Below are 23,486 nucleotides of genomic sequence, written 5' to 3'. Positions count from 1 at the left end.
GATGATAGTGAAAATTGAATTGAAGTTTTGCTTTCTTTTCATTGCCTTTAGGTTCTGTTAATAAAATATTTTTTCTGCATCTCCAAGAGTTGGTACTAAAGAATTTGAAGCAGTGCATTGCTTATGCTTGTTGTTGCATGATTGTTGATACAAGGTGTGTTGTTTATCTAGGTATATGCTAACAGCGGAAGGAAAAGTGACAGGAAAGGAATGCCTTGAAAGGTCAGGAATACCTGAAGGAGGAGGCCCTTTGATACAAACTCAACAGATTACGACAGTATCTTCAAGTGAGCAGATTAGTTGCAACGAGATGCCATCAACTTCGAGCCAAAAAAGAGAAGAGAATAAAAAAGTTACAACAGGGAAGTCAACAAAGAATATATGCCACACAAAGAGGAAGCCCCCCGTTTCAAGAGAGATCAAGAACAGGCCTTCCATACCAGATGGAGTTGTTGATAAAGTAAGTTTTTTATTTGTCTGTTTCTCAGAATTGATAGCGTCTCCTATCTTTCTGTGATTGGAAGTCATTTTTTTATAAGACCAAAGACTCTAGAAAAGCCAAGCAGATTGAGTATCTGGGCTGTTAAAGGAAATTAGTCAAGATGTGTGAGTCAATAATTTTTTTTGGTTATATTTTGAAATTTTTTCTTGTTTCTATTCATTCAAATTCATTTTATCTCAACATCTAAGGTTGCTGATCCTTGCCATCAATGAGACGGCTTAAATGGATGATGTTTAAAAGCAAAATGACATTTAGGATTCAAATATTCTGCATTAAGTCTGCGATTTTTGTTTTTGATTTTTGTTTTACATTGAAGTCCATGGTTGTTGATCTTTGCTATCACGTTGAATCTGTCATGGGGGTGAATGGATTTATGTGCTGAATTGGCATATATTGGTTTCTATATGTGAGAGATTACATTTCATGCTTTTGCTCGCTTCTTGCTTATACATTCCTTTATGACACTGTCTGAGATTATGCTTCCATTTTTGTGTGCTTTGATTGTGTTAATGGCTTGATTAATTTGTTGCCAGCTGAAAGGTATGGGATTCGATGAAAATGAAATTTACATGGCTTCTGGAAAGGTCCCTGAGATGTTTGGAACCAAAGAGTCACAATCTGTTTTTGATAGCATTTTAAATTGTCTCTTGGAGAAGCAAGTTTCAACTTCATGCCTGCAAGAAAACCAAAGTCTCAACAGGGCGATTCCTGCTTGTTCTTTGCCTTACAATGCTGCAGATAGAGGTAGACTGAATTTGAATTTATTATTTGCACGCAAAGAGTGTGCATTTTTTAATTCCTCAAATGATGGAAAAGAACTTGATTAATTATGTAGATGCCTTACTATTTGCTATTTTCTGTTTGAGTGAAGTAGAAAAACAACATTTATGGTATTTCTGACTTGTCATTAGGAGAAGCTGGTTCAAGAAAAGGTTTACACATGGAACATACTCGGACTTTGAGTATGAGACCTTGTACTGAAACATCACGATCACTGGCTCCGACTACGAGGCTATCTGCATCTTCTGTAAGCAACTTCAGCTCATGGCATGCCCGCTTATGTGGTCGGATTATCTGAATGTTATTAGCCTCCTTGTTTTAGATTTTCATTTTCTCGAAGCTCTATCCTTTTCATGTTCCATTCGTATGGTTTGTTTATTGCGTGAGTCAAAAGCTATATTGAATTCACATTGAATATCACTTCTTGTAAGTTTGCTTTCTTACTTTCTTGGTGCAGGATTTAAACCATCACTGCTTGAACGATTTAGAACCGAGCACACACAAAGTTGAAACAAATGTGTTAGCAGTGCCTCCCCTTGAAAATGGGAACAAATTTGCCGAATTGTATGATGTAATTCTCATTTTGGATGATCGTGAGCAGTTTGGACATGATAATCGTGGGTCAGTATCTAGCATGAAAATATCGATGCTGCTGAGTTAGTTGTTTCAATTTCTCCTAATTATATGTATATAAATTTGTGTATTCTACTAAGTTAAGGGTTTTTTGCATATATATTATCTTGGTGCATACATATAACTTCTGTATTCTTTAAGTGTAGAGTTTTTGTACCTATATGTCTGGAATTTATTTGGGTTCTTATTTACCCTTTTTCCATGATATCTTTTTGTGTGGTTGGTTGTTCATGCATTGGTTGAGTTGTTTGCCTTTTGTACTTTGGCTGCTTAGTCAGCCACGTGTCATCATTTGTTTGTATTGAAGTGGATTTAACATGTAAAAAGACCTGTACACGGTTGCTATCTCTAAAGTTTCCATTTTATATTTAAGCTCCCAACAGTTTCTTGTGCTTGTTCCAGAGAAGAAAGCTTACATGTCTTTGTTGCAAACATCTAATAAAACAAAAAAAATCCAATGAAAGTATGGAAGTGGCAAGAAAAGAAAGAAGCAATTAATGGTGATATGTGGTTATTGTTGTTCAAAATATCATTAAACAATAGCATTAGCTAGCAATCTAGTTTTACATTTTGTTGATTCATTTCATGTTTTTGGTAGGGCCAACACTAGACATAAAGTTGCTGACCGCCTTTATGCACAATACCAAATCCAGGTTGAGGTGAGCTTGTGAAAATTTGTCCTTTTGTACATTTCTTTCGCTTGCATGAATCTCGCTAATATGTGTTGTGCCTCTAGCTTTTATTTTTTCATTCTTCTTTACTTCTTAGTTCCAATAAATATATCCTTCGATGTGAATTAAATGAAAATTCTCCAAACAACTGTTTCTGATTGATACTTAATAATATTTAATTCATTGTTGACTACAAGGATTTTTTCAATTTCAAGACTTTTTAATAGACAAAAACTTTGTATAAGTTAAAACACACAAAATTGACAAAAACTTACAAAAAGGAAAGCTAAGTCACTTTGTAATATGTATCAAAGTCCTACTTGTTTTTCATTACCTTACCATCTCCCATACTGCTTCTAATTTATACATTTTGATAATAATTAGTTCTGGCTAGCAGGATCTCTGTTCAAATGACCAAAATGCAAAGGCATCATTTCCAAATATTTAACAATTCTCCTCGATGGCATTGTCTTTCACCGTTAGTGCTGGTGTGGCACTTCTGGTTGGTTTATCTGTCTTTGCTGTTCCCCATTCTGATTCTGTTGGAGGTCAGTTTGCCTTAATTTCATGCACAGTTTTGTTTTAGGGATGGCGTATTTCTGTTAGAAAATCAGAAAGGCAGAAATATTTTCCTATACTTGATAATTACTTTTGATGTTCTTGATTTCTTATTAGATTTCCTTTATATATTCTTTCCTTTTAGTTCATCAAGCAATTACCAAAGCAATAGTACATAAATCAATGGACACCAGATATATGCACACAGCCAGGGCAAAACCGAGTCAGTGTTTCTTCCTTCAATAGTTTTTCTGAGATAATCCAACACTCTAGATCTTGAGGCAAACTTTCCTCCACACCAAGTCAACCTTCTTCTTCCTTTGCGGATGATACTATTTGACTTGGCAGCAGCTGCAGCAGTAGCAGCACTGTGCAACACTTTCTTGGACCCAATAACTTCGACCTTGCTTTGGAGACTTCGATCTTGGCTGAAAGGCTTCGATCTTGACTTAGGAACTTTGATCTTGGTCCAATACACCTTTTTGAGGCAACTACACACAACAACAACAACTTCGACCTATTCTTGTTCGAGCAGCAGCAACATGCAGCAATTGGCAGTGACATCAACAAGAGAACTTTGATCTTCCAATCTAGGGCACGAGGGAGATTGAGAGATGTACCAAAATTTCAATTTTCCTTTCTTCTTTCACCTTGACCAAACTCGCACTTCTTTAGCTTTCTTCCTTCACTTCATACTTTTTCTGGCTTCTAGAGAGATATCGAACTTGCTTGAGATGTTCTCCTTCAAATGAATTCGAACTGCTTCTTTTATAGCCTTTAGGTGAGGTTGAATAGCCCTCCTTGAGGCTGACTTGATCATCTTAATGCCAACTGGGTGTGGAGGCAACATATTTCATATTTGACTCAATACTTAACCTTTTTACATGATTAAAAAACGCCAGAAGGGTCTCTTTAAAAGTACAATGACTTTATTAACTCAGAATAAATCCTAGAAGTATTCAATGGGGACTTTGACTTAAAACATGATGACCCAAGCATGAAACCCATATAATTCATAATAATAACAATAAATTTTTTTCTTTATTCTTTGGACAAGTACATTACATGATGACTCAAATACAGTAATGAAGATCGAACCTAGTTACATTTTCCAACAATCCCTCTTAATTAGGGAGGTATTCATCATATACAAGTACATGGAAGATCTCAACTATATGAACCATGAAGAATTTTTAGGCACCGCAATGCCATGGACTAGATTCCTGACCAGGGCAATCTATCCATTGGTCTCTCAACAGTTTAGGCACTGCAATGCCATGGACTAGATTCCTGACTAGGGAAATCTATCCAAGTGGGACTAAGATGGACTCAAGCTTTCAACCTCTCTAGGTACCATCAAGCTTACTTACTAACCATCAACCCAGGGATCCAGGTGTGTATCTGAGGTCAGAGCTCTATGACCAACACCACCCTCCCAACTTCGGGACCTAGACATCAACACAAAACGCTGGCCAGATGTCCTCCTAGGCAATGCTTCAGTAACAAAACCTCAACACTCCTTGATCCAGTAGATCAAGGACAACAAATCTCTCCCGATCAAATTGATCGGTAACCAATATGTTATCAAAACCTTCGATAGATTTACCTGTACAAACACAATGCCAATCAATAATATACCTTCACATGTTCATAGACAAACACAAACTTTCGGGGTCTTTAGGCAACTATTGTTGCTTCTCAACAGAGTAGGACTATCAACCAAATCTTTCACAGAAGATTCCTCAATCATACACATTCCTTTCTTACTTCACATGCAACAACATATCCTTCAAAATGCATTCTCCAATCAAAACTATGCTATGCCCTCCCTCTCAACCAGGGAGATTTCCTCTATCCAGGCTCCCTCTTAATCTCAAGGAGATTTCTTCTATCCAGGCTCCCTCTTAACCCAGGGAGATCAACTTCTTCTTATTGGAGAATCTTTCATGGCTTCCATCTTTCTTATCAGAGTCATTCATATATCATGCTTATCACATCAACTTTACTTGCGATCATCTTCACCATCTTGAAGATGATGTACCTGCACAACTTAGATAGCAAGTACAACCAAAACTATAGAAGCATGAAGTTAGCCATATCAAAATCTTATAATAATGGAAGCATTAGACTTTACAAACATAATTAGCAAGAGACTATACTTCAACTTCTTGCCCAAATTTTGTTACAAACCCTAAATCACATCAACAAATCAAAATATTAAACTCATCTAGGGTTTCAATATTCTTTCAACGATATGACAAGTTCTTTCATATAGAAAACCCTAGAAACAATTCAAACAAGTAATGTGTCTAACAACTATCAAAATTCATATGTTAGACTCCTCACTAGGATTTCATACATATCCTAGATTTCATACAATAGCTTCAACAATCAAAACCAATCACAGCTTAATCAACAACATAACTAACTTCTACTAGGGTTTGATGTACACCCTAGATTTCTCATTTACACAATCTCAACAATCACTATATAGATTCATAGATTCCAGATTGTCATATCACACATACTAGAGAATTTAACTACTACTAGGGTTTCGTTGCAAAACCCTAGATTTCCCAAAAAGCATCATCCTAGAATATCAAACTCAAACAAGGGCTTATATTAAACCCTAAGACTTATGACCATCAATAATTAGGTCAACACACATATCTAGGAATTCATTATCATGCATAAGCATATCATATGTCAGATAACATTATTAGGGTTTTGACCAAATGGACACATATACACCTAGGGTTTCATTCCTAGGATCTTATTCTAAAGACATAACAAGGGTTTTGCTTATAGGCCCAACCAAACCCTAAATATTTAGGGTTTCATAACATAGCAAAGCAAACCCTACTATACCAAAACTTCAAAGGTTTGGGATCTTAGACAACATCATTCAACCCTAACAAGTTAGGTTTTCATGATCATACCAAAACCCCAAACATGACATCATCATAAAAAAATTCAAATAACATTTCCAGAAACCCTAAGTAGGCTAGGGTTTCACACATTATCATACCCTTAAGTTAGGATTTTCCAGAGAACCTTTCTAGGGTTCTATATAATCAATCAAGAATATGAGGGTAGATTTATCAAATGATGAATCACCCAAAACAAGAATCATTATGATTCAATACAACTAGACATAACGATGTTAGTAATAGATTATCAAATGAATAAACCTTTATTATGAAGAGATCAATGTTTTGTAGTTTAAGGCATACCTTTGTTCCTTGACAAACCTTGTCTTGGGAGGCCCTCTTCTATACTCCTTGAGGATTTAGCAAATGTTTTCCTAATCAAGACAATAGAGGTAGAATGGTGATTAGTATTTAATATAACCAAAACTTAAATAAGTACATGAAACCAAAAACTGAAAAGAAATGAGATACTTATCTTTGGGAGATGTTGAGGGCTCCCTCCAAAGCTTGAGGGATACCTATAAACTTATAAAAACAATAAAAATGTCTTTTCCAAAAACATGTTAAAACCTATAAATACTAAACATCAAAAATACAAAATAGAATATCTAAGACTAAAAGCAAAGGACTTAGTAGTGTAAGTCCCTTATGTCAGATTCTTCGGGTTTGGCTTTCTTTAGGGCTTCTTCTTCAACAACATTAGTTTGATCTCTTTCTCTCTTCTTATTCCCTGGATTGTCGAGACAATTAGTCCTGTAGTGACCCTTCTTATGACATTGGTAGTATTCTACTTTGGACATCTCTATCTTTCTTTTTGGTCCTTTCGATTTCTTGAAGTTTCCTTTGTGATGAGCAGTGTAGGCATTTGAAACTTCTTCAGGGTTGGCAACTAATGAGATCCTTAATTCTTCTTGGCTGCAAGCAGTCCATAGTTCTTCAAAAGTGGGAGCTACCTTCCAACTGTTAAGTCCTGCAGCAAATGCACCCCAAGAAGGTGGCAACCCTAATAGAGTAGTGATCACAAGTTCTTTGTCTGGAACAACTTCATCAATGGCCAGAAGATCATCTTTGATTCTTGCTATTCTCACAAAGAAGGAGGCCACTGTGTCTTCTTTAGTCATCTTTGCAGTCCTTAGTTCATTCTTCAAGCTAGCTACTTGACCAATGTTCTTAATAGTTAATAACTTTGATAGGGCCTAATACATTTCTTGAGCATGATTAATGTTTGCTATAAACGGGACAAGGTTAACTTTGATATGGCCTAATACATTTCTTGAGCATGATTAATATTGGCTATAAACAAGACAAGGTTGTCCTTTATTCCTCCTACCATAATTGTCTTGACCCCTAATTCTAATTCTTTGAATTTCACTTTGTCAACCTCACTGGAGTCTTGTGTAGGCTTCTTTACTTTTCCTCTGACCAAGTCTAGTACCTTGTTCTTTTCAAAAATGAGGTCAATCCTCTTCTTCCAAGACCTGTAATTTGAGGCTCCTTCAAGTTTGTTCTCTCCCTTGATTGAGTTAGACATTGTCCTTGAAGATAGTAGACTTTTTTCCTTGAATAATCCTTTTGAATAATTCCTTGATCAAGTACTTGAGATTGCCTTTTTCTTCTTTCTTCACCAAAGCTCTAATTCCATGTTAGAAAATCAGAAAGGCATAAAGATTTTCCTATACTTGATAATTACTTGTGATGTTCTTGATTTCTGATTAGATTTACATGGTACCAAGAGATGCTTTTTTCTAGACATTGCATGACATTAGCATTTTGGAAGCTATTCTACCTTCCTTCACGGGACACTATAACTTGGTTCTTGTTCATCTCCACACACCTCATGACCTCTAAGACTTCATTAGGAGTACCATAGGAGTCAAGCAAGGTTGTCCTTTCTCTTTGACATTGTTTGGGATCTACATTGATGAATTGGAATATTTTCTGAAGGAACATATACATAATGAGGGTGGTTGTCTTTTACACCATTTCTTGATCTCTTTATTTCTATTTTCTATTGAAAATATTAGCGAGTAAAGGGTTCCTTGATTTGTGCTTTAATCATAGGAGCCACAACGTGTTCCTTCTTGTGCATGACTCGAGTTCCTAAGAATTAGGAGATTCCTTATAAATTTGGACGAGGTCCTATGATTTAGGAATTAGTCCCTAAAAATTAGGAAGAGTTAGGATGCAGTTAATTGATGTGTTGAAATTGAAAGTCAAGTTCTTGATTTTCTAGTGTGAGTTAATTGAGGAAAAGAGCAAGTAATTGATTTTTAAGTGGTTGACTTGAAATAGGACGAGTTGCATGAGTAGTTAACTCATGCTAACTCCATCACTCACAAAATCATTCCTTAATTAGAAAACTCACTAATTTTAACCATTCGAATTGCCTTTAAAAGTAGGAACGAAGGCACAAGTTATTCATTGTTTTGGTGAGCACGAGTTGGTGAGACTAAGCAATAGTAAGCACAAGTTTGTGTATGGAGCTTGTGAGAGGAATAGTGTGCAAGAGAAGCTTGTGCACAAATTGGTATAGGGAAACAAAGATCAAGAATCTTGCAAGGGTTTCAAGCCTAGTTCAAGGCAGGAAAACTAGGTTGTTTTCAAATTGAAACAATTGTATTTGTAAAAGATCAATTGCTCATTTTTTCTATCAATAAAACCCTCATCAAGCAGAGGGTTTTCCTACTTGGGTTCCCTAGTAAAAAAAGATTGTGTCTTGAATTGTGTGATTGTGTTTTATTTCTGTTCCTAATTCCGCTGCAAATTGAGTAGAGAAATAGTGTTTGTATGAGAAGAAATTATATTTCAGATCACTCATATTAGCAGATTAGAATTTCGTGGATTTTCTACATGGTATCAGAGCAGTGAACAAAATCGACCAACATATAGTTTTTGGCTTTGAGAGGGTTGTGGACAACATGTAAATGTGCCCTAAGGACTGTCAGTGAAGTGGCAAAAGGACAGTCAATGGGCTGTTGATAAAAGCCCTAAGGACTGTGATTTGATGTAAAGCATTTAGCCATGTTATCCGCAACCATAAGGACTGTGATTTGATGTGTTAAAGGGCTGTCTTATGTGTGCCTTGTTGAGAAATATAGGGCATCAAGATTAAGTGATTTCTCTATTTAATGATAACTGCTTGTGAATGCTATTTACTTCAAGAGATTAGGATCTTCTCTTTTGTTAGATTGTTATCGTATTCTTCATCATCAAAGAACTACCAAAGCATAAACAATAAAGAGACGAGACACAAAATTTGGGGTATCAGCAAGAGCCAAAACCTCTCCCACTTGAGAGGAAAACCCAAACGAATTCTTCTTCTTATAGAAACTTCAATTGATGAATACCAGGACCAAGACTCTTGAACTATTTTTCTCTCCAAGACCAAGTCACAAAGCTTCCTTGATGAGGTTTTTCTTCCTTGAGCCAACAATTGTCAAACTCCTTCCTTCTTCCTCCTCCTCGGCTATCGTTTAGTGTTTCGACCCCTTGATTCAGGTCTGCAACTTTCGGCCCTAATTTAGAAACCCTAGTTGCAGCTCTTGGAAAGTGTCACCTTCTAGATAATGCCCTTAGACTCCTTCGCTTAGGATAGAGTCTCCTTCTAGCTTAACTCAACTTCTTTTAATGACTCATACAAATATGTAACATGCCCAAGAAGGGTCCTTCATACATGACATTGAATTAATTTGATTTTTATGACTTGATGACAAAACCTAAAGGATCACAATGGAAACCTTAACTAAAATAAAATTCCTTGATCATGAAACCCATGATTCAAGTACTACAAAAATAATTTTATTTTCTTACTTCAATTACATAAAATCACAACGACACATGTCATTATGAAAACTGAGCCTAGTTACACTTTTCAACACTCCCTCTTAACTAGGGACTCAGGAACTTCGATCTTGGCCCAATACAACTTCTTGAAGTATAGCATTTAGCTATGTTATTCGCAACCATATGACATGGCTCCAAATTATCAAATAGAAGCATACATACCTCATTCTTCTTTTAGGTCAACTTCCTTTAGCAACTTCCTTGATTGAAAACTTCAATCCCTTGACTTGCTTATTGACATCATATCATTCTTTAATGAATTCCTCCAAGTTGAAATTCTTGATGAAACATTTGCTCCCTTTTGTTTGGTGAACCTTCCAATGAAGATTCCAATAGAGGATCTTAAGTATCCTCATTCAACAGATGTTTCCTCTTAACTGATGTATGATGAGTTTAGTACCAGATGACTTCCTTTTTCTTTTTCCCATAAGTGCTTCGAATGAGGTTTGTGAAAAGTTTGTAAAAATTCGGAAACCCGAATCCTATTGCAGTAACTAGAAATTATTCACCTAATTGTTATTTTTAATTAAGAATTTATTTACTATTTCCTACCACAAATACTAACTAACTCACTGCAACCTACACAAATACAACTGTGGAAGAATAAAACGCTGGAAGAAATGCTAGTACACACACATAAAATGGCAACTATTTTTGGACTAATGTCCTCAGAAAAACCCAACTTGGGAAAACCAATGTAGCAGCGATGGTTTTATTTTATTATGCAACAGTGAAATTTGAGTACTTCTATGGATGCTTTGCGTCAACCTTTGCGCTGCTCTGCGTAGTTCGCTGGATGACTTGCTTTAGACTGGGCTCTAATGAAGTCGTCCTGCCTTTGGATGCTAAGGAAATCGCCTCTCTGACCCTCTAGGACTTCTACTCGGCCTCTGGAATTGAGAAGGATTTTTCCTTCCTCCAAGTCAAACTGCTTAGCTGAAGCAACTGTGCAATCCCTCAGCGCTACCTCTCTGGCATAACTTGGCGCTCTTGCTGTTGCCTCTCTGGATATGGAAAATAGTTCCTTCGGATCACTCTCTCTACCCCTCAGTCACTACTTCGATCTCTTTGACTCTCTCTTTGGCAATTGACTGCTGCTACTCTGGAAAACGATCTGCCAGAAAATTGAACTACTCGAGGGTCTTCTCCAAGTGCGCATCGACTTCTTCATATAATCCTCTGTTGAGACTTCAACAACCAAGATTAGATCTTAATCGATGGCTAGGATTAACTTGAAGTCAATCTGTGTGAGTTTGTAGAACATTCACACATTGACTTTATTAATTATGATTGATTAGTCATTTTCCCAAGTTTAGACTTAGGAAATATTTAAAAACTGACTAATAATCTCATTAAGTGATTGCTAGGCGGAATTTCCAGAAACGATTTCTGGGTTTTTGAGATCTCATGTATTCTAGCCTCTCAAAAAAATTTCAAGGCGAGAACATGTTGTCGCTTTTCCTAGCACCTCTAGCATAAGTGCTTCAAGAGATATAGAAAGCTTCCTAGAGACAACCTCTAGGTCGATTGTAGACCAATGCCTAGGACATCTTAAAGAGAGAAGTGCATTTAGGATTATCTGAGGGATTATGTTGCACTCTAATTGTCACGTAGTTTTGAAAGATAATAAAGGCGAGCTTGGTTCAATAGTCTTTCATCAAGGTGAACTCAAGCAGATACATGGATCCAAATACAAGTGGTGAATTTGGTTGATCTCAAGGAGGAATGCGTTGTTCTGATGACCGACACACAACAATTAGAAACTTAATATTGAAGTTGTAGTGAAGGTGAAGAGGAGGAGAGAAAGGAGGAAAATAGATGCATATGGCTGTAAACAAGACATAATCCTAAGCAACATTGTTCCAGCAGAAGGATGGAAGGCATAAGAGATAGAATGGCAAGAATTGCGGAACGCGAATTAAGGTTTCATGTTCTATAGCTCATGGATACACTTATCAGTAATCAACATATGCAAATCTATGTTCTTAAAGGTACATAAATAAATCTTTAAATAACACAGGTACTGTTACTACTTAGCAGCATACATATAACCATGAGAGAACGAGATCGGCAACTTCATTACACAATTTCAGTAGAAGAGAAACATACATGAAATGAGATTTATAGAGGGGAAAACATACTTCTTACAACCGTGATTGGAATCACCAAAGAGTTTCATTAATCATCAAAATGAGTCCAATATACTAGTCCATTACATTTAGCCAAACATCGCTCGATTCCCTCATGAACAGGCAGATAGAACCAAAAGTGGAATCATAGAATTTGGACCTTTGCAGGTGCAGGATTCTGAAACCTTGATTAAGTGATTCTTCCCTCTATTTATAAGGAGAGGGGGAGCTTTGAATTAACAGTTACAAAATATCTCAGCTAAGGGCCAACTGCCCAATTGACTAGTTGTCTTGGCGTGCGATATCCTGCTGCCCAAAATGATTGCAAAGGAGTTGATTCCTTTCTTGAAAATACACTGAAATTACATAATCATAGAAAAAGGAAAACAAAAAGATGGAGGAAGTATCCCTATGCCATCTTTGAGATTGCCCTTGATTAGGCCACATCTTTGCTTTGGTGTGCTTCTGCTCGGTTGGTTCCTGTCACTTTTGCCTTAACTGCCTGACCTCACCACTCTCTGGAGTTTGTAGTGATTGACTGTGTTTGATTGTCATAGAGCAAAAACAAAGATTGTCTTGGCAGTCCTTCATAGTATGACTGAGTGGAGCTCCATGCTGAGCCATTAAGTCTTTCTGAGTCCCATATCTCCATTTACTCTCTGAAGTCATGCAAGTGAAGCAGTCAAATTCATTTTCGTGGCTATTGCTGTCCTTGGCTTCTTGTTACAAAGGCTTCCACAGGATCAACCCATATCGATTTCCCACTGCTCCATACCTTCATTCAATGACTTAGCTGTCAACCCATAAACCTTCAAAGCTCTGTACCATACTATCGAAACATCATTACATCGGGACTTTTAGTCTTAAAACATTACAAAACAGTGAGCTTCGACGTCTCTTGGCCCCCTTTGGTTTAACGCCTTATTGCAGTTCTCATCATATGACCGGGGGCCAGGACCAAGAGCTTAGCCTTAAGGCACTAAGGCCTTTAGACTCTTGCTGGGGTTATTGTTCCTTTGTAAACTATTCTCCACCCCTGTTCGTGAAGTCCTTCTTGATCGTGTGCTAGCCCACATATCGGAGCTCCTGAGTCGGTGTTTTCAAATCGGGGATTTAACTTGGAGTGATGCGGTATTAGGTTTCGCCAATTGCCGATCACTGATCACCTTCCGCGCTTAGCCCTTGGTTCTTTGGCTCTTTATGTGACCGCGGGCCAATGCTTGTATCAGAGCCCCTTTATCGACGGATCGCAATCAGAGGTTTTACTATGGAGTTGTGACAATGCTCATCCCCCGATCGCCGATCATTGATGTGATGTCATCCTTTGCCATGTGTCACCTTATGAGTGGTGACACATGTCGCATTGTTTTGGTTTCTTATGACCCTCAAAACGTTGAACCTGCATGCCACGTGTTTGCTATACTGCCACATCATTCTGACATCAACTGTCCCTTGTCCCTTATCGAAACCAATCATCTGTCGCCATGTGTCATGTATCAGAGCAAATCTTATGTTGTCACGCGTCCTGTTGGACGAGAGAGAAAAGGCCTAGTCTTGCTCGAGTTTTGTGAGGAAATCCTTTGTTAATTTGCATTAGGCCCTGCTCGAGCTTTAACAGTAAAGGCACAAACCTCGACAATTTTAATTGCAATCAGAACTTTATGTGATATCGCAACCTTAAAAGCTTGTCACTTGTTCTATCGTTGATTGCAATGCGCCGATCTCTTGATGCTTCGATACCTTGGACCTTTGATATGCGGGATCACGATATGTTGGGATTTTCGATATGTCGGGATCATTGATTTGCGGGATCACCGATATACCGGGACTTGAGATTTTACCCTTAGGCATTTTCTCCTTGTCTTCTGTTTTTTCAAGGGTAACTTCAATCTGCTCTAACTTTTGATTTTGGAGTCCATTTGAGGAGTTCCATATACTGCTGGAAAGCTAATTCCGAGCACTATCCATTGTAGGAGGTCAGATTTAACTTTGAGGGCTTATGTGGTTTGAGAGATGGCTGCAAACTCTTCTGTTCTTTTGTACTTTGGTTAGCTGAAAACAAATTTTGCAGTGAGTGACAACAGAACACATCCAATGACACAAAAACTAATAAGGTTACCAAGAGCTATATCCTTTCATAGACCTATTTCAGCTATCATTCATGCTTCCCTATGATGATGTCCCAGACTTTCCTCTTCTCTTTGTCATAGCAACATATGCTTGATTTTGCTCACTTGATTTCACATCAGTTTTAGCCTTTAGCCTAGCTTCTTCAATCTTGCATAATGACCACAAATCCTGGAATGGAGTAGCTTCTTTCTTCCCACGAATACTTGAAGTAAAGTTACCCCACTACTCTGGTAGTGCATTTAGTACTACAATGGTCATCTCCTGATTAGACATTACTTCTCCCAGGTCTTGAAGTTGATCCCTTATTTCAGATATCCTCATAAAGTATGAGGCTATTCCTTCTTCTTTTGATATCCTTAGCTTGTAGAGTTCTTGTCTTAGAGAGATAACTTCTCCTATAGTGCTTACAGAAAATAACTCTACCAATTTGTCATATATTTCTTTTGACGTGTCGAGTTTAGATACATATGGAATGAGGGGATCCTTGATGGATTGTATGAGAATCCTTTGAGTCGTTACTTCCCTTTCATAAAATTTGCAAGTGCTTGAGAATCTTCTTTTGCTGATTTGGTGATGGATGCTTTGACATGATCCATAACCTCATTTTCAATGAGATTCAAGTTTGTCCTCTTCTTCCATGCAAGATAGTTTGAAGCCCCAACCAATTTGTTGCTTTGCTTATAAAAAGACATTTTGGTAGATTCAGACATAATATACTTAGGTGTGAAGATGCTTCTTTCACTTGTTGTCTCCTTGAATTTTGATGATGATATAGTTAATAAAGAGCTTTTTCTTTATGAATGTAGTTCTCTTCAAGAATGATCCTTGACCCCACAAAGAGGGAGATCACTTTAGTTCCTTTGATGTTGTTGTCCTTGTTGATGATGATCAATGATGACTTCTTGAGGATGTCTTGATGCTTCTTGGATGATCTTCTTCAAAGGTAAGGTCCTTGCTTCAACGAGAGGAAGTTGCCTTGGAACTGTTGAAGATGATGACAACGTCCTAGATCTTGCTTCTCTTGGATGAATAGTCTTCATGATTTGTAGGTCTCTTTAACTTGAGTAGGTCTTTGGAGGTCTTTTGATGATGACTTGAGGATCCCAAGACTTCTGCTAGTGTAGACTTCTTCTTTGGTCTGGGGTTTTTGATACTTCTTTGTAGATCTTGACTCCAAGATGATCTTCTTAGATTTGCTTTGAATTCTTTCTCGATATTTTCTCCTTGAGTGTCCCTTGATAAGATGCCCTTCCTTGACGTTGTTACCTTAGCTCTAATTCCATGTTGAAAAATCTAGGGCATCAAGATTAGGTGATTTCTCTATTTAATGATAAATGCTTGTGAATGCTTTTAAATTCAATAGATTAGGATCTTCTCTTTTGTTAGATTATTATCGTATTCTTCTTCATCAAACAACTACTAAAGGATAAACAATAAAGAGACGAGACACAAAATGTAGGCTATCAGCCAGGGCCAAAACCTCTCCCACTTGAGAGGAAAACCCAAATGAATTCTTCTTCTTATAGAGGCTTCAATTGACGAATACCAAGCCAAAGACCCTTGACCTATTTGCCTCTCCAAGACCAAGTCACAAAGCTTCCTTAATGAGTTTCTTCTTCCTTGAGTCAACATTGTCAAACTCCTTCCTTCTTCCTCCTCGTCTATCCTTCAGAGTTTCGACCCCTTGATTTAGGTCTGCAACTTTTGACCCTAATTCAAAAACCCTAGTTGCAGCTGTTGGAAAGTGTCACCTTCTAGACTATGCCCTTAGACTCCTTCGCTTAGGATAAAGACTCCTAGCTTAACTCGACTTCTTTTGTGACTTGTCCCCTCCAAATTCGGTTACCCAAGATGACTGCAATTTTTCTCGGCTTCTTCTACAACAAATGATCCCTCTCTTCTTTGCATGTGTGATGTCAAAGTGGCCCTAAACAAATGTAAAATGAACTCGGCTTCTAGTCCCTTCTTCTTCGCTTGGATGAGAGATTTTCTTGAGTGTATTTCACACTTCTTCTTATTTCAGTCCTTGATTGAATTGCTTGTCTTCAAATGAGAGTCGAGCTATCTATTTATAGTGGTGTGCCTATGAATATAAGCCGACTTGATAGAGATCGAGGCCGACATGTCCTTTGGAGAGGTTTCATTACTCCTTGAAGTCGACTTGTAGGAGGTGCTTGAGATTGGTCTTGGAGGGCCTTTTTATTCTTTCAATGACTCGTACAAATATGTAACATGCCTAAGAAAGGTCCTTCATACATGACATTGACTCAATTTGACTTTTATGACTCGATGACAAAACCTAAAGGGTCACAATGGGAACCTTAACTAAAATAAAATTCCTTGATCATGAAACCCACAATACAAGTTCTACAAAAGTAATTTTATTTTCATCTTTACATAAATTACATAAAATCACAATTACACATGTCATTATGAAGATTGAACCTAGTTACGCTTTTCAACAGAGGTAAGGCACACCTCCAACACTTAGCTTCTGAATGTAAGAAGTAGATAGGTATGAGGATGAAGAATCTCTGCAAGTAGCAGGTAGAGACAGGTGCAACCTTGAGCAACAAAGCAGGGGGTGCTCATAGTAGAGAAGTGGTGGTTGAGCGAGAGTAGGATAAAACTCTCAAGATGGAGCCTCAACCAGTATCACAGTTTCAGTCTAAGCTAGTTGGTAGTTGGGCTGACCAACAAGATGATGTGGAGCATAGCCCAAGGTGAGTGGAGGTAGCCACTTAGTCAGAGACTCCCAGTATGGGGGGAGTTCGAGCCAAGTGGGTAGAGGATTTGGTTAAGGGAGATCAGAAGAGAGTTGAATTTTCTAGCGTCGCTTCCAACCAGAGGAAGCAGCCTTAGAGGTACACAGGGTACATGGCACTTATGATTAAATGATAGAATCACAAAGCATGGTGGGAAAGAACATGTCTTCAAAGCAGGTTCTGCAGAAGAAAACATGGAAGTTGTCTAGTTTAGAGGGAGCAACTGCAGCAACAGAGAACTTGGTAGCGTTGGAAACAAATCTAGGTGGACGAGGTTCTTCCAGTAACACCTTCCTCACTAAGAGGGATTGTTGAAAATAGTAGTGGGAAAAGGGTTGTTTGATTTGTGTCTTAATCTTAGGAGCCATAATGTGTTCCTTCTTGTGCATGACTCAAGTTCCTAAAAATTAGGAGATTCCCTATAAATTAGGACAAGTTCCTATAATTTAGGAATCAGTCCCTAAAAATCAGGAGTTAGGATGCAATTAATTGATGTGTTGAAATTGAAAGTCGATTTCTTGATTTTATAGTGTGAATTAATTGAGGAAAAACACAAGTGATTGATTTTTAAGTGGTTGACTTGAAATATAGGATGAGTTGCATGAGCAATTAACTCATGCTAACTCAATCAATCAAGTAATCATTCCTTAATTAGAAAACTCACTAATTTTAACCATTTGAATTGCCTTTAAAAGGAGGAACGAAGGCACAAGCTATTCATTGTTTTGGTGAGCACGAGTTGGTGAGGCCGAGCAATAGGAAGCACAAGTTTGTGCATGGAGCTTGTGAGAAGAAGAGTGTGCAAGAGAAGCTTGTGCACATATTGGTGGAGGGCAGTAAAGATCAACAGTCCTGCAAGGGTTTCAAGCTAGGTTCAAGGCAGGAAACTAGGTTGTTTTCAGATTGAAACAATTGTATTTGTAAGAGATCAATTGCTCAGGTTTTCTATCAATAAATTTCTCATCAGGCAGAGGGTTTTCCTGGTTGGGTTCCATAGTAAAAAAAATTGTCTTGAATTGTGTGGCTGTGTTTTATTTTTGTTCCTAATTCCGTTGCAAATTGAGTAGAGAAATTCTATGTTTGTATAAGAAGAAATTATATTTCAGATCGCTCATATTAGTAGATCAAAATTACGTGGATTTTCTACATGGTATCAGAGCAGTGAACCAAATCGACCAACACATGTATTTCAACTTTGAGAGGGTTGTGGTGTTGTGAATATAATTCATAACAAAATAAATAAATATAAATACTAAGTAATCAAATAGTGATTATGTTAAGAAGTCATTAGTTCACTGAAAAGGCATGTCTAAAAGACATGCCTAATCATGAAAGGTCACCTGCTTAGGTATAAAAGCATGGGCTCATTGTAACATTCATATCACTTATACATTTTTTTATATATAATAAATTATTATTAAATACCTCTTGTGTATTTTTACATTCAAGTCTCCAAGCTATCAGTTTTGATACTTCAATAATAGTTTTTATGCTTCAGTGGTATCAGAGCCACGACGCACAATATAATGATGCGAGTCCTTGAACATTGTTTGTAGTACAATGTGCCATTACGTTCACGTCCTGAATGCGTTGAGCAATTTAGTAAAATTCAAGAAGCATTTCAACGATTAGAAAAATCATGTGCAGAAATTACAACATGTTTAAATAAAAGTTATGCAGAGGAAGACAATAGTGATGATAAAGATGACACCCTAAGCTTAGGAGAAGTTGTTAAAGAAAATGTTGCAAACACTTCGATGGAGGTTGATATGCCAGACAAAATCCAAGACATGCCAGATCCATTGTTGAGTACAAAAAATAGTAAGATTGGGGGTCATGTTGATATTGAAACAGTTAACCAAAAGAATATTGGACAACTAGAACAAATATCGGATTTGATGAGGGCTGAAATTGGCAAGTGTAATGTAGAGAAGCATGATGAAAATGTGTCTTGCAAGAACATTATGTTAGAAGAAAAGCAAGGAATTCCAGATTCCTCATTGGAGGAAGTTAGTGACTAGGACGGAAGGGAAACTGTGAAAATTGATAATGGAAAAAAAAATTCGAGGAGACCGAGAGCACAAAAGGCAAAGAAAAGTTGTCTAGACGTGAGGCCCCACCTGATTGTCAACATCCAGATTCCTTGGAGAAGAGGAAGGTGCCACAATATACTTGTATCAAGCGCAATGTTTATTCGACCAAGGAAAATCGTGTAGAAGATGATGTTGCAGAGTGCTCTTTTAGGCCATCTTCCTTTGGTTTGGAAGGAGTCCGTTATGAAAATTGTCATTGCAGAATGACAAATGTCATCTGTTCCTCAAATTGTCATTGTGGGAAATCCTGTGTAAATAGGCCATTTCGGCTCCGAAAACCTAAAAGCTTGAAACTGTCAAAGACTGAGAAATGTGGCTGGGGAGTGAATGTCGACGAAGATATTATGGCTGGAGAATTCTTGATAGAATATGTTGGAGAAGTAATTGATATCAAAACATGTGGAGAAAGGCTATGTAAGATGAAGGAAAAAGGTGAAACAAATTTCTATATAGTGCAGATGAATTCTAAAACACTCATTGATGTGACCTACAAAGGAAATAAGTCACGATTTATCAATCGTAGTTGCCTACCAAAGACGCAACATCGTTAAAGATAGGTGTCAAACAACGTGCTCCAGTGGGAAGGTCAACAGTTGGCGCCATTTCGGTTTGGGCGTATACGGTTAAGCCATCCCATTAAGCAAATAATCATAATCGATTGGGATAGCAGCGTATAATTAAATATAACTTAAGTAAAATCTATTAATTAATTCATATAAATAAATTAATTTAATTTATATCATTTAATTAATTAATATATAAAATTTAATCATATAAAAATATTTTTTTTTTTTGACAGAAACGGTTATGGAGTATTTATATTCATCTTGGCTTGAATGCCAAAAATTCTGGTTACATTGAGGATGTTTATATCCTGGTGCGTCTCACTGTTGAGAATGAGAAAGCTGCTGAAGCTTGAAGACTTCTTCCTTGATAAGGATTCTATAGATTCGATATCAGAAATTTTTCCCTACTTGGAGATACAAACAAATTTATTTAAAAGCAAGCAGTAAAACATGGCAATAATCAGCTTATGGGATGGGTTCCCATGATTCTTCTTCGTCTTTTATCTCCATATAAAAATAATTTAATTAATTAAATTATATTATATTAAAAACAAAATTCAGTATTTAAAAAATTTTTAGTAAAAAAAATAGATATATATATATATATATATATATATAATTATTATATTAAAAAAAGAAGAAGAAAGTCAAGTATTAATTAAAAAAAACTCTTATTAAATATATATATATATATAATTACTATTTAAAAAATAATAATAATAAATCAAAAAAGAAAAAAAAAACAAAAAATTCCAAGGGAATATTATTGATGAGCTACATGACGAAACGATGCCTAGATTGTATACATCGAGACGACAGACACTAAGCGAAGAAAATCGACAGTATTAAAGCTTTGAGTACAAAGCTTCCGAAGGAAAAGGCTATGTTATGAATATAATTCATAACAAAATAAATAATTATAAATAATATAAATACTAAGTAATCAAGTAGTGATTATGTTAAGAAGTCATTAGTTAATTGGAAAGGCATGTCTAAAAGACATGCCTAATCATGAAGGTCACCTGCTTAGGTATAAAAGCAGGGCCTCATTGTAACATTCATATCACTTATACATTTTATATATATAATAATTATTATTTGTTGACACCTAATCATCACGATTGGGTGAATAACTGTAATTGATGTAAATAAATAATAGAAAATATGAAGAGTCACCGGGAGATGAAATGAACAGTCTCTCCCTCATGTATATAATAAAGACCAACATGAATGAATATCATGAATTGTTTTGAGGAGTTACCTCCTGGTTTGACATGGTATCAGAGCCAGTGCCATTTTTGGCTTCCCTCTGCTTTGTAACTCCCTATTCTGCCTATTTTGTAGAACTCACACCTTTGTCTTTGTTAGTACACTGTCATATGCGTTTTCTATGTCTGACATGGTATCATATGCGTTTTCATAAAAGCGTTGCTCCTCCTGCTGCTGCCCGACATTTTTCTCTGCTTTACATAAACGTTGCATTTTTGCTGTGTGGTATCACCGTTTTTTTGTGTGGAATGCTTGACTCGAATACCGCTCAACACTCACACCATACGCACTGGTATCCAGTCTCGAATACGCTCCATACTCCACACCATATGCACTGCTATCTGCTCTCATACGCACTGCTATCTGCTCTCAACACTCACACCATACACACTGTCATTTGCTGCCTTACTCACTGGCGAGGGCGGCTCTGCAAACCCTTTACGCCCTTGCTTCCTGTAGCATGGAAACCTGTCCAATATTATCACCAAAGATTTCTAGTGCTGCAATTTGAAAATTCCTGAGGTTCCTCCGGTAGTTTAATAAGGTTTCCCAAGACTTACCTTGGTTTTATTTAGCAGAAGTCAGTCATTTTCCAGCTCTCAAGATTCGTTCTGCTTCTAATTCATGGCAGAAAATCTAGTTCAAGACTACTGATCTGCTTCTTACAGTTGCTTGGTTTCCGAAACTCTGAGACCAATAGCTGTCGGAAACTGCGCGAAGAGGGAACGACTGTAACCTTGGCATATGGAATATCAGGTTGGCTACTGCTCATAATACACAGTTTCTCGTTTTAATTGTCCTTCTCGCATGGTATTTTTGGTTCAAAATAAGGGAAGATTGATATATCGCTGTTGCTGCAAACTTGGTGCAAGAAGTCGTAAGTGTATCTTCTTGGGGTATTCAAACACCTCCAAAGCATACCGTCTCTATGATGAAGTCAATAAAAAGTTTGTTGTATCTAGAGATGTAATCTTTCTTGAAACATCCAAAATTGTCAATGTTGTTGAGCAGCAATTTGATCGCTTGGATAGATTCGAAAATGCAAAATCATTTCAAGAATTTGATAATCAGATTCCACATCTTGAAGGGGGGATTCCTATACTAGATCAACCTGTGGAATCTTCTTCTGAAGCACTCTCTCCCCCGCATGAAACTCCAACAACGGATGATACTTTAAGTGATGTGATTGATAAAATTGGGAGACTCAATCTTGATTCAGTCCCAACTCAATCAACGGAGCAGCCTGGACCATTTGAGAAAATTCCCCCAAAGTGGTTGACAAAGACACTTGAAAGTGTTCATCCTGATGAGGTTGGAAAGACAAGAACTAGAAATTCAAACCGGTAAAATGGAGGTGATGTAGATGACTCTGATTCACCTGTTGATATGGATGTTTCTTATGATTGTGAATTGAATTTGTCTACAGATTTTGAACCAACTTCCTTCAAAGAAGCTGCTTCTCATGATGAATGGAAAGAAGCGATGCAAAAGGAGTATGATGCCCTCATAAAGAATGGCACTTGGAAGTTGGTTGATCCTCCATTAGGAAACAAACCAATTGGCTGCAAGTGGGTCTCCAAGAACAAGAATAAAGCTGATGGCTCACTTGACAAGCACAAAGCCAGGCTTGTGGCAAAAGGTTTTGCACAGAAGGAAGGGGCCGATTATGAGGAGACTTTTGTCCCCACACCAAAATGGGCTACCATCCGGACACTCTTTGCCCTAACAGCTCAGAACAGTTGGAAAGTCCATCAAATGGATGTAAAAACTGCTTTCTTGAATGGAGATCTAAAAGAGAATGTTTTTATGTCCCAGCCTGAAGGATTTACTGTGAAAGGACATGAACATAAAGTATGCAAACTTGTGAAATCCTTGTATGGCCTCAAACAAGCACCGCGAGCTTGGTATGAAAAACTAATTGAGCATCTTCTGAAACTCAATTTCAAACATTATGATCTTGATGATGCAACTTTATTTGTCAAGAAAGTTGGCAAAAACAGTTGTATATCTTGTGGTATATGTAGATGATCTTTTGATGACAGGGAACAATGAAAGCTACATTGCATCCATAAAGAAGGAATCGAGGAAAGGTTTTGAAATGACTGATTTGGGCTATGTTCATTACTATCTTGGTATTGAAGTAACTCAACATCCGAAGTCCATATTCTTTTCTCAAAAGAAGTACATTGGAGATCTGTTGAACAGGTTTGGCATGACAGAGGTTGAGGATGCAAGAAAGTATAGACAGCATGTAGGAAGTCTCAACTACCTAACTACTACTAGACCAGACATTTCGTTCGCTGTTGGAATCCTTTCCAGGTTTATGCAAAAGCCCTGTGAGGGACATTGGTTTGTTGCAAAAAGAGTTCTAAGGTACTTGAAGGGAACTCAGGACTTTGGAATAAAGTATACACAGGTGGACGACTTCAGCTTGATTGGATACTCTGATTTAGACTTAAATGGAGACAAAGAAACTGGGGTATCTACTTCATGTTATGCTATGAGTCTTTGGTTAGGAGCTGTCTCCTTGAGATCACACAAGCAATCAGTTCCAGCAGATTCCACAACAGAAGCAGAATATGTGGCAGCAGCTGAGGCAACAAAAGAAATTGTGTGG

General features: G+C 37.3%; 1 protein-coding gene across 2 annotated transcripts in view; it reads left to right on the top strand.

The window, feature by feature from the left end:
• Window positions 1–23,486, top strand: part of MUS81 (Restriction endonuclease, type II-like superfamily protein) — a 78,764-nt gene that overhangs the window by 34,396 nt on the left and 20,882 nt on the right. For both annotated transcript variants that reach the window (XM_089424588.1, XM_089424590.1), the window contains 5 exons: window positions 172–460; window positions 1,036–1,246; window positions 1,414–1,529; window positions 1,740–1,903; window positions 2,514–2,574. In XM_089424588.1, coding sequence (XP_089280714.1) covers window positions 172–460; window positions 1,036–1,246; window positions 1,414–1,529; window positions 1,740–1,903; window positions 2,514–2,574 — 841 coding nt within the window. The remainder of the gene's footprint in view (window positions 1–171; window positions 461–1,035; window positions 1,247–1,413; window positions 1,530–1,739; window positions 1,904–2,513; window positions 2,575–23,486) is intronic.

Source organism: Pinus tabuliformis, chromosome 4_2 (assembly GCF_031772625.1).
Source record: "Pinus tabuliformis cultivar Carrire ecotype Pingquan chromosome 4_2, CPIR1, whole genome shotgun sequence".
NCBI lineage: Eukaryota > Viridiplantae > Streptophyta > Pinopsida > Pinales > Pinaceae > Pinus > Pinus tabuliformis.
Note: the sequence above shows the minus strand (reverse complement) of the source record. Positions and strands in the feature narration are given on the sequence as shown.